This window comes from Arabidopsis lyrata (genome assembly GCF_000004255.2).
Source record: "Arabidopsis lyrata subsp. lyrata unplaced genomic scaffold ARALYscaffold_5, whole genome shotgun sequence".
Classification (NCBI taxonomy): Eukaryota; Viridiplantae; Streptophyta; class Magnoliopsida; order Brassicales; family Brassicaceae; genus Arabidopsis; species Arabidopsis lyrata.
This window is the reverse complement of record NW_003302551.1, coordinates 9,962,198-9,974,310: the sequence shown is the minus strand read 5'-3', so window position 1 is coordinate 9,974,310 and position 12,113 is coordinate 9,962,198. Positions and strand designations below refer to the sequence as shown.

Genomic DNA, 12,113 nt, shown 5'->3' with positions numbered 1-12,113 from the left:
TCATTCAAGTCTCAATATTGTGATTGCTCTGTTTTAGGAAGGTTATGTACTTACCTAAACCTAGAGTCTCTCCTCCTCCTCATGTATAAATACTACATTGTAAAGTCTTGTGCAAGATATATAGAAATCACATTCTCTACATGGTATCAAGAGCAATATCGATACCCTAATATTTTTTTTTTCGGCTGCCTCCTTCTTCTTCTTCTTCTTCCACCTTCAGATCTCTCTTCTCTTATTATCCTCTCTGTTTTTCCAGCCGCTCCTCATCATGTCTACCAATCCCGACGTTGTTGACACAACTCAAAAACTTCTCAATGTTAACATGGTGAATGTTACAAAACTAAACACCAACAACTACATCACATGGAGTCTCCAAGTTCACTCTCTTCTAGATGGCCATGATCTTGCGGGTTATGTTGATGGATCCATGCTCATGCCAGAACAGACTCTCACCACCAACAATCAGACAAGACCAAACCCGGACTATACCAAGTGGCGCCGCCAAGATAAATTGATCTACAGTGGCCTTATAGGCACACTCTCTCCTTCCATTCAACCGGTTGTCTCCAAAACAAAAACTGCTGCTGAGATGTGGAAGAAACTTGCTGCTACTTACGCTAATCCGAGCTGGGGACACATACAACAGCTTCGTCTTCAACTGAAACAAAATCCCAAAGGTGAGAAGACGGTTGATGATTATATGCAAGGTCTGCTCACACGTTTTGATCAGCTGGCTCTCCTTGGTAAGCCAATTGAACATGAAGAGCAGATCGAGTTCATTCTTGCTGGCCTACCGGAAGACTACAAGTCTGTTGTTGAACAAATTGAAGGGCGTCACACTCCTCCTACGATCACCGAAGTCCATGAGAAGCTCCTCAACAGAGAAGCAAAACTGTTGATTGCCGCTTCCTCCGTCTCTCCTCTCGTCCCTGCCTCCGCCAATGTTGCAACGACGAAGCAGCGTTCATACCAAGGCAAACCAAGTCAGCGTCAACAGTGGAACAACACCAGCCAACACCAATATCAACCACGACAAGACAATCGCATGTCCAAAGGTTACCAAGGCAAATGCCAACTGTGTGGTGTGTTTGGTCATAGTGCTAAGAGATGCAGTCAGCTACAACAACAAAATTATGCACCTCAGAACAGCTTACTACCATCACCATTCCGCCCATGGCAGCCGCGTGCTAATTTTGCAGCTGCTTCCCCCACCGTCGGTAACCCGTGGCTGATGGACAGCGGTGCTACTCACCACATGACCAGCGATCTTCACAACTTGTCTCTGCATCAACCTTATCACGGTGACGACGCGGTTCTCATTGGTGATGGTTCTGGACTCTCTATCACACATACGGGTTCACTCTCTTTACCCTCTCAATCTCGCAACTTAACACTAAACCGAGTCTTGTGTGTTCCAAATATCCGGAAGAATCTCATATCGATTTATCGCTTGTGTAACACTAACAAAGTGTCTGTCGAATTCTTCTCTGCTCATTTTCAGGTGAAGGATCTCAGCTCGGGGGTCCCATTAATCCAAGGCAAGACCAAGGATGAGCTTTACGAGTGGCCAGCCTCTCCAACCACAATAAAATCTTTCTTTGCTTCAACCACCCCAAAACTATCCATGACTGATTGGCATTACCGTCTCGGTCACCCACCTTCTATCATTCTTAAAAACGTTGTTTCCAATTTTTCATTACCGCATACTCAATCTGTATCATCAAACTCATTGTGTTCAGATTGTGCTATCAATAAAGCTCATAAATTACCATTCTCCCAAACATCCATAACCTCCTCTCGCCCTCTTGAATACATCTTTACAGACTTATGGAGCTCTCCAATCACGTCTATCGACAATTATAAGTACTATTTGGTACTTGTTGATCACTACAGTCGATACACGTGGATGTATCCTCTTAAACTCAAGTCACAAGTTCGGGAAACGTTTATAGCTTTTAAAGCTCTTGTGGAGAACCGGTTTAGCAGCAAAATCGGAACACTATACTCGGATAACGGAGGTGAGTTCATTGCCTTACAGTCATTCCTCACAAAAAGCGGCATCTCACATCTCACGTCTCCTCCTCACACGCCCGAGCACAATGGAATCTCAGAAAGAAAACACCGTCATGTCGTCGAGACAGGTCTCACGCTGCTCACTCACGCTGGAATGCCAAAAACCTACTGGTCCTATGCGTTTACGACGGCGGTATATCTTATTAATCGGCTACCATCACCGGTGATATCCATGGAGTCTCCGTACCATAAATTATTTGGAGCTGCGAGTGTATGGTTGTCTCTGTTTCCCATGGTTAAGACCATATACTAATCACAAGCTTGAAGACCGCTCCACTCCATGTGTGTTCATTGGGTATTCTCAAACCCAAAGTGCATACTTGTGTCTCCAACCAAGCTCTGGCCGAATATATGTCTCTAGACATGTAAAGTTTGATGAGAGAGTCTTCCCATTCAACACACCTCAAAAATCACCACCATCTCCACCATCCCAAATCACAGAAAACACCACACCACAAAATACCTTCCCAGTCTCCAAAATATCTCTCCCTCCGCCACCACCTCAGCCGCCACTCGTACAGCCAACGTCGCTGGGACCCACGAGCTCCGTTCCTCACCGGTCTGAGTCCTCCGCCACTCACCAAACGCATCCAGCTCCACCAGTTGATCAATCCTCTGTTCGTGTGACAACCACAGAGACGTCAACAAATTCTTCTACAAATGATGCTGGCCAATCAACGGCCCATGAGAATACAACCTCTCCAAATGGTCAAACTCAACAAACGGCCCACATAAATCAGGCCCAAAACACCAATGTCTCGTCCTCTACAACATCAGCAACGTCAACCTCTGTTCCTGTTGCAGCTCCACCAACTGAAAATCATCATCCCATGCGCACTCGCCGGAAAAATCAGATTGCAAAACCAAATCCGAAGTACAATTACTCCGCAGCTCTCTCGAAAATAATTCCGGCTGAACCAAATACGGTGACACAAGCGTTAAAAGATGAGAAATGGCGAGGTGCTATGTCTGAGGAGATTGACGCATTCGCTCGCAACCAGACCTTTGATCTTGTACCTCGTCAGCCACATTACAACATCATTGGCTGTAAGTGGATTTTTAAAAACAAGTTTCTACCTAATGGTTCTCCTAACAGGTGCAAAGCTCGTCTTGTCGCCAAAGGATACTCCCAACAACACGGTCAAGATTACACCGACACGTTTAGTCCGGTGATCAAGTCGACAACTATACGTCTGGTCCTAGACATTGCCGTCTCCAATTCCTGGCCAATCCAACAACTCGATGTCAATAATGCGTTTTTACAAGGAACGTTGTCGGAGGAAGTTTATATGGATCAACCCCCAGGTTTTGTAGATGCAGACAATCCATCATATGTTTGTCGACTTCGCAAAGCGATCTACGGTCTCAAACAGGCTCCTAGAGCGTGGTACACGGAGCTAAGCAATTTCTTTCTCAGCCTTGGATTTGTGAATTAACTTGCTGACACGTCCCTGTTTGTTCTCAAAATTGGGAAAGAGTTTGTCTACCTTCTTGTCTACGTAGATGACATTCTTGTTACAGGGAGCAGCAAACTGGGAATTCAGAAAATACTTCAACTCTTGGCTGAACGATTCTCTTTCAAAGATGCCGAAGATCTCAATTACTTCCTTGGTATAGAAGCTCACCGCACCAAAGATGGTCTCCATTTATCTCAGAGGAAGTACATTCTAGACCTCTTACATCGCTATGACATGACCAACGCAAAACCAGTGACAACACCTATGGCCTCCTCTCCAAAGTGACACTCACACAAGGTACTTCTCTCTCCGATCCAACGCAATATCGACAACTAGTTGGCAGTTTGCAGTACCTTGCTTTCACCAGATTGGACATAGCCTATGCGGTCAATCGTTTATCACAATTTATGCACCGCCCAACAGAGGATCACTGGAATGCTGCTAAGAGAATACTGCGATACTTGGCTGGGACACCAACGCATGGAATCTTTTTCTCCGCCAAGAACAAACTCACATTGCACGCATACTCCGATGCGGACTGGGCTGGGGACTCCGAGGACTGCGTCTCCACAAACTCCTATATCGTGTACCTTGGCCGAAACCCCATCTCTTGGACAGCTAAGAAGAAAAAAGGTGTGGCAAGATCGTCCACCGAAGCAGAGTATAGGGCCGTCGCTAACACAGCTTCTAAACTTAGTTGGATATGCAATATTCTGACAGAACTTGGCATCAATCTTCCCATACCACCAGTCATCTACTGCGACAATGTAGGCGCCACATTCCTCTGCGCTAATCCCGTGTTTCACTCTCGAATGAAACACATCGCAATAGACTATCACTTTGTTCGTGGTCAAGTTCAAACCGGGGCTCTTCGCGTTGCTCATGTTAACACAAAAGATCAACTAGCCGACGCTCTGACAAAACCATTATCACGTGCGCGTTTCATCGACTTGAGAAACAAGATTGGAGTGTCACAAGCCCCTCCATCTTGAGGGGGCGTGTTAGTGATATGGTCATGATTCTCATTCAAGTCTCAATATTGTGATTGCTCTGTTTTAGGAAGGTTATGTAATTACCTAAACCTAGAGTCTCTCCTCCTCCTCATGTATAGATACTACATTGTAAAGTCTTTTGCAAGATATATAGAAATCACATTCTCTACACCCTTTTCTATTTTTCTTACGAAATTGTGGATTAGTTACTTTCAATCTAGCCCAAAGCATAGATAATTGGTTCTGAAACAACGTCGCTTGTTGTGTACCTAACACAACCAAACAAACCTAAACTACATTGTTCTGTTTAGCAACACTCCATATCAAATGTCTAACTCAGTATCGTCTGACGCTAGGCTAATACTGAGTAGGTCAAAGTAGAAAAAAGCTAAAGGACTTACAGAGTCCAGTTCATGTAGGTAAGTTATATTTTATGTCTGTTCAAGTCTAAAAATGCATGGTATCATTATTTGGGTATGAAAGGACGTTGTGGAAAATGTTTGGGTTGATTTGGGCAATTTCCAAATAAGTACACCTCAAAGTTTGAAACTAAATAAGAGAAAAGAATCAGTAATAAGAGGAAATGTTTTAGTTTACATTTGTAGAAATGTTCAAATATTATAAATTTATTTAAAGTTTATAGAAAGAATAAAATATTAATTTTTAATACCTAATTACTTTTATAAAGGTTAAATATATAAATAATATTGAAAGTTAATAAAAAATCAATTAAGATATTATAATATTTTTAAACTCTATAACATTTTGAAAATATTATTAATATTTAAGGTTTATAAAAGTTTTAAATATTAATTTTATTTTAAGTTTAGATATTATTAATCCTACTAATATTAATCTAGAAGTACATTTAAAAATATAACCTAAAATCTGTTAGTATTTAGATTACAGTAGTATGAACTATCACATACATGTGTCACAGTATATTGATAATATACTGGTCTTACACTAGTATGAAGTATAATGGTGTCAAATTTGAACTTTATCATCATATAAAATATAAATACTCTGTTTGTAAACAAAATACACATAAAACTTATAATTTACAATAAATACTTATCTACTACCTATATATAATTTTCAGTCATTCATTTGTATTTAATAAATATTTATTACTTAAATATTATCTAATAGTTTTATAAACCCATATGATAATAATAATACAAGATATCAAAACATTAAAACTATGCAACATCAACTAAAAATAAACCCGATGAACACATTGAAATCTCCGGAAAAAAAAAAAGAGACACACAAAGCCGAGAAAATTGTATCACACAAACAAAACTATATATAAGGGAACAAAAACAAGACACACACAAACCAAATATTATCTAATAACATCATATAAATAAATTTTTAAGAAATCAAATTCTAAAAATAAATAAAGGCTCCGCCTATGCACTTCAAGTTTTCAGAAAAAATATATAACAACATTTTTCATCTTGCGGATACCGCAGATAATTTTTGTTTTTAATAAAACTATATACCCACTAAGTTTCTCCATAAATAGAACTCAGTCTAGGCGTGTGTTCTCCACACCTCACAGATATTCTCTACTTTCATTTTCAGTCTTTTTCTCATTTAACAAAACAAACAAAAACCAAAAGGTTTAACCATGGAATCTCACAACAACTTGAACATAGACATGGAGAAAGAGCAAGAAAGGCTTTTGACTACTCCAAACGAGCTCAATGGTTACTAGCCGCAGTGTTTGGTGCCAAAGACGGTCTTGTCTCGTTGGCTTCACTTATGATGGGTGTTGGTGCCATGAAGCAAGACATCAAAATCATGCTCTTAACGAGTTTTGCTGGTTTAGTGGCCGGAGCTTGTAGTATGGCGATTGGAGAGTTTATCTTCATTTACTCTCAGTACGAACTAGAGGTGGCACATTTGAAGAGAGGCTTAGCAGAGGAGAGACAAAGAAAGAGAAGTTTCTTGATAAATTGACGAGAGTAAAAACACAAAGTGTTTATGAAGAATTAATATTAGACTCTCATGCAATTAATGTTCTAAGATACATCGAAATATATAGAGATAAATATTTAAACCTAATTTTCTAAATAAAAATAAAGATAAATGTGAAATCTAGTTTAGAGATAAATATAAATATTCTTAAACTAAGATGTGATAATCTTCTAGATCATTATCGATCTTCATGATTTCCATATTATTGGGCAGTTTTTTCGACCGTTGATCTCAGTTAATCTCCGGTTCTCCCAATACCTCCGGCAAGCTCATACGTGGTAACAAATGTGAGATTGGACAAGTCTTCAGAATAACGGTTTATACCCGGCAGTCGAGTCATCAACGACGTTTATACCCGATCGTAGGGTCTTCAAGTAATAGGAAAACACTCACGATTGCAAGGTTTGGAAACACTCGCATGATTACGAGGTTCAGAAGTAGCTTGCAATGACAAGATAAAAAAAACTCACGAAAGCGAGAAGTTTAGTTAAAAAGAGATGTCAAACTCGTGAGAGCGAGAAAAACATCATTATCACCGAAACTAAACGAACCCATAGATTCATGTTCATGATCATGTGTCTTGTTCTTCAAGAAACTAGCAACTTTGCTAGAAAATTAACGTGGCGAATCAATGACCAGATCATCAAATGTAATCCTCTCTTCGAATACGTCCTTCTTCTTCTTCTTTTTTAATCGATCAAAGCCAGTAATCTCCAAATTAGAAGATAGCTTTGATGCAACAACATCAAATAGTCAATCACACGAGATCTACATTGTGTCTGCTCTTGTTAGATTTTTTTTTTGTTTTTTTTTTTCTTTTAGACTAACAACGATTAATGTTCCAAAATACATCGATATATATATATAGAAAGAGAGAGAGAGAGAGAGATTTCCCAAATTAAAGATAAATATAAATATTTATAACCTAAAAAATGATAATTTTCTAGATCCTTCTCGATCTTTATGATTTTCATATTCTTAGAGAATATCTCGAATGTTGATCTTTGTCAATATCCAGTTCTCCCAATACTTCGAAGCCCAACGCAAGCGGCTACGGAGTCTGCGTTAGCATTTTCTCCAAGAGAAATTGTGCTGTTATTGGCGGCTGCGTTTGTGAAAGAGTATAAAGTGAGGATTGGAGCGATTGTGGCAGACGTTAATTAACGTTGGGATTAGTGATGTTTAGGTGGTTATGGGTGGTTTTGGGGATAGCACCGGTAGTTAAGTCGTCAGTTCGGGTTTTGATTGGGGTACGGTTAGCTATGGCCGTTACGTTTGGTTTTACAAAACTCGTTGGGTTCACGGTCTGTGATACGTAACGTACGTAAGAGTTTACTTACGTGACCAAACTCTTCTTCATGCTTCAAGTCAATAAATTGGAGAAAAGTAATGTAGTTTGAATTTCTATTTAGTATAAATATAACTTATTGAATATCATGAATCCATCAAAGACATTTATATTCTTAAAATCTAGGCCAACAAAATACGGTGTTAAATTCAAAAATTTATTATTTATCTGAGATTGTATATCTTAAATTCTTTATCACAAGAATTTAAACCTACGTAATATGTTTTTGGTTTCTACATAACTCAACCTCTAAATAAAAGTAAGGTCACAATCGACGAGACTTTCGATTTTGTACAACTATTCAAATCACCTATCTCAAACAAAATTTGAATAAAGTAGAGCTGTTTTCTGGTGTCACACTACAAAGTTTTTTGTATGTCTCTTTTTGGCACACTAATGTTGTAACAACACCAATAAATTTTTATGTATACAGTTTAAAAACTTTAAACTTTTCAAGATAATGAATAGTCATGGTTAAATACTTAAATCAAGTAGGGTTTCCTTTTAAGATACAAACATTAATTAGATTTTAACCATAAATGTGATTACAGATATGGATAGTTTTCATACCGTTAGTTGTGCCTTGTTCGGTGAAGTCGTCGACGGTGCACGACATCAGTTTATTCTTGGCGGGGTCTCCTTTAATGAAACTGTTATAAACAAGCTTTGTGTTTGGATTTTGGTTTATATGCCTAGAAATCTTTTGAATTCCTTAAACGCCTTATGACTTTATTGAGTAGCGTGTCTTGTGCCGGCGATAGTACTCGAGGCTATGGATTCTTCTTCAACGTCATCATATCTTTCGACAATGACCACTATTCCACTTCCCGGATTGTCCGTGGCTGTGTCTCTGATCTACCATCTTCTCGCATGTGGCATTGTGTCTTACAACCCTTGTCTCCGAGCTATTATGGATCTATCATCGGAATATTTTTATTCTCCTTTTATCGCTTTTAACCTTGTTGTATAAAACATTGAAAATGTTTTTCTCCCAAACTTTGTATTACATTTAAGTGATTGAATGAAAACAAACTTTTGCATTAAAAAAAGAGAAAGATATGGATAGTTTTCAAAATTAATAATAAAATCTCTATATTTGTTAAGATTTTAGTAGTGTAACTTTTGTCTTTGAATGACGAAATAATCCCAACCCAGTTTCAAAAGCTTTTCAATTTCGGAAAATAACCATCGGAAATCCCGGTACTACAAAATCCATTGTAACATAACATCACCGTTCATTTTTATTATTATTATCTTTTAGTAGATCCGATTGGTAACACAAAGTTGTATAAATTTTTTAGCTGTAAGCTTTTTCGGAATAGTGCAAAACTGTAAGAAAGAACTGTACAAAAAAGCTGTACAAAAAAACTGAGAGTAAAATTTTTAGTATTGCTTTTGTGATTGGAAACTGTCAAAACTGTACATCCTGTACCGTTTTGATAATGAATTACCATTCAAACCCAGTGTTTTTGAATCTGCATACATTTAATACTCCTACTATTTAATCAATTTTTATTTTAACTATTTATACATTGACCATTAATTTTTTTTGCGTTTGTTGGAGTCAAAGACGGTGAAGAGACAATGTCGTGAGATTGTGTCAAATATTTTCACATGATATTTAGTCTCTCTATCCTCCGTCTTCTGCTTTCACTGTTTCTTATTTTACTTTTTTTCTATGCAAACATATAAATGTTGCTTTAATCTATAATGGTTATTAATTCATTTCGAATATTCTCAATCTTATAATCTTTTTTTTTTTTTAATTTGTCTTTAGATGTTTCAGATTGTTTTTCGGTATTTCATCATCATCATCATCACACATTTGAATCTTTGAAGAGGGACATTGTAATGAACATGGGGCAGCTCAAGGAAGAGGAAGCTTGGAGCGCAAGATACAATGGATTTTTTTTTTCTGTTGAGTTTTTTGAAACTCCAACTTTAAATTTTCGATTTTGGTTGTGTATAAAATTGGGACTACTGTTTTAAATTTAATTTTTTGTTTCATTTGCATTGTTACTTTAAAAGTAATAAAATATGTTTTAAGAAGTTTTACATGAAAATCAAGTAATTACCTTTTAATAACCTTCCCCTTAGTAAGTTATTACATTAAAATGCCATTAGAGATAAAAATATAAAGAGTAAATTAATTTAGCTCATTAAGGATAAACAAGTCAAATACTAATTTATGAAATTTAATTAATTTAATTATTAAAAACGAAAATATATTATTAACTTAAAAAAAAAAGAATGACCAGTCAAAATGAACATATAAGATTTGATATCTAACTTACCATATTAATTTGTTATTAATCATTATACTTCACCTCTCATCTTTATATGATTCTATTTTTATGAAACAAATAAATCATCATATCATCCATATAACAAAAAAACTAAATTTTTCTGCATATGCGAAGATTTGAATTTTTAAAAACGAATATAAATTGTTAAATCTATGAAGAAAAAAATTTAACGGGTCAAAAATTCACATCTGAGTAATATATTTCTTTTAACCAAAAATAAGTTCAACAAAAATTTCGACTGAGTAACGGGTCAGAATTTGAATATTTATATTCAATTTCATATATTTATTTTTTGAAATATATTATTTTATATACTACAATAAGATTTTTAAATATTTTAATTTGCAACATATAAAATTAGTTTTACTTGATATTTTTCAAGAATATCATCAATATTTAAAGAATATCATCAATAAATACTCTAATTTGATTTTTTTTTTAAAAATATTTATAATAGGCAGTGGGTTAAATATAATATATTATATTAACAAATGAGTTATGATCCTTATAACTATTTGAATATTTCTATTTAATTTCATATAATTCTTTTTTTGAAATTCATAATTTTATATACTACAAGAAATATTTTTAAAGATTTTAATTTGGAACATTTAAAAATAGTTTAATTTAATATTTTAATGAATATCATAAATATTTAATAGATTAAAAAGATAAAAAAAATTTATAAATACTTTAGTTTGATTTTCTAAAAAGATAGATTTAAAATAGTTATAGTAGGTGGAGGGTTAAATGTAATATATTATAAGATATAAAATTATTATCCCTATAATAGACGGCATGTTAAGATTATATGATCATATAGATTAAATAAGGTTGTCACCACAAAATATTTGAAAATATGATTGTGCAAGCAATTTTGGAAATAACGAATAATTGATTGTGCACGCAATATTTTCATTAGTATTCTAAAATAAAAATATAGACTCCATGCACAGGTTAAATTTGATACATTATATACTAAATATATGTTCATAACATATTCGATTACGCGAATAATTGGTAAATTTCGTAGTTACCTCAAAGGCTCAAACAAATCTCTATTTCAACAACCAAAAAATTAGAAATTGAAAAAAGAATTTTCTAAATTAATTCCAAAAAATAGCTAACTTTCTTAATTAATTAAAAATAATCTATCTTTTAGAAGCGATTCATTTATAATATTTTGATTTTTGATCTAACTAAATTATATGCATTCTCATTTTGTGGTTGTTAATATAAATTAACTCATTGTTCAGACCATATTAATTTATTAAAATAATTTTATTTTCCGTTTTCATATCTTAAAAAAATTTATCCATAATGGAGTATAATTAAAAAATAAAATATATTCATTCTGATATTATATATAGGGACTGACAAAAATCTAATTATATTTCTAAATTACTATTATGATATATCATAACTTTATTCTAAAATATATAATATATAAATTTTGTAATAAATACAATTTAATCCGTACTGTAGTACGGATGATGATCTAGTTGTTTTTATGATTTTATCGGACGACATTAGATGTCTACGCCTCCTTTAAACATTTTTTGAAATTAGATGTCTACGCCTCCTTTAAACCTTTTTTTAAAATTAGATGTCTATGCCTCCTTCAAACTTTTTTTCTTTCACTATTGTGTATTTAATCAATTTTGAAAATATAAACTCTAACAAAAAAAGAAGTCATTCAAACAATCTCTAGACCTTTAATAATAAATCTAAAAAACGAAGCAAAATCTTACCAAATAAGTTTTAACTTCCAGATTTTGAAAATACGATTATTTTAATATCCATTGTGAACTCAATAACTATTTTTATAGAAATTTTAATTTAGGAAACTACTTTCATAAATAAATAAAAATTAAAATTTTTTTTTAATTAGTTAAGAATTAAATTTGATTCAAAACATTCTCTGGTTAATATATTCACATACTGTTTATTT

General features: G+C 34.6%; 1 protein-coding gene and 1 pseudogene across 1 annotated transcript; both read left to right on the top strand.

Moving 5' to 3' along the window:
- The first annotated feature begins 6,158 nt into the window (after nt 1–6,158).
- Nucleotides 6,159–7,827, top strand: LOC9311668 (annotated as a pseudogene).
- An 837-nt stretch (nt 7,828–8,664) lies between these two features.
- On the top strand, nt 8,665–8,877 carry LOC110228711. Its single transcript, XM_021026798.1, is given in 1 exon segment — nt 8,665–8,877. A coding segment is annotated over 1 exon segment (213 nt).
- Nucleotides 8,878–12,113: the final 3,236 nt, after the last annotated feature.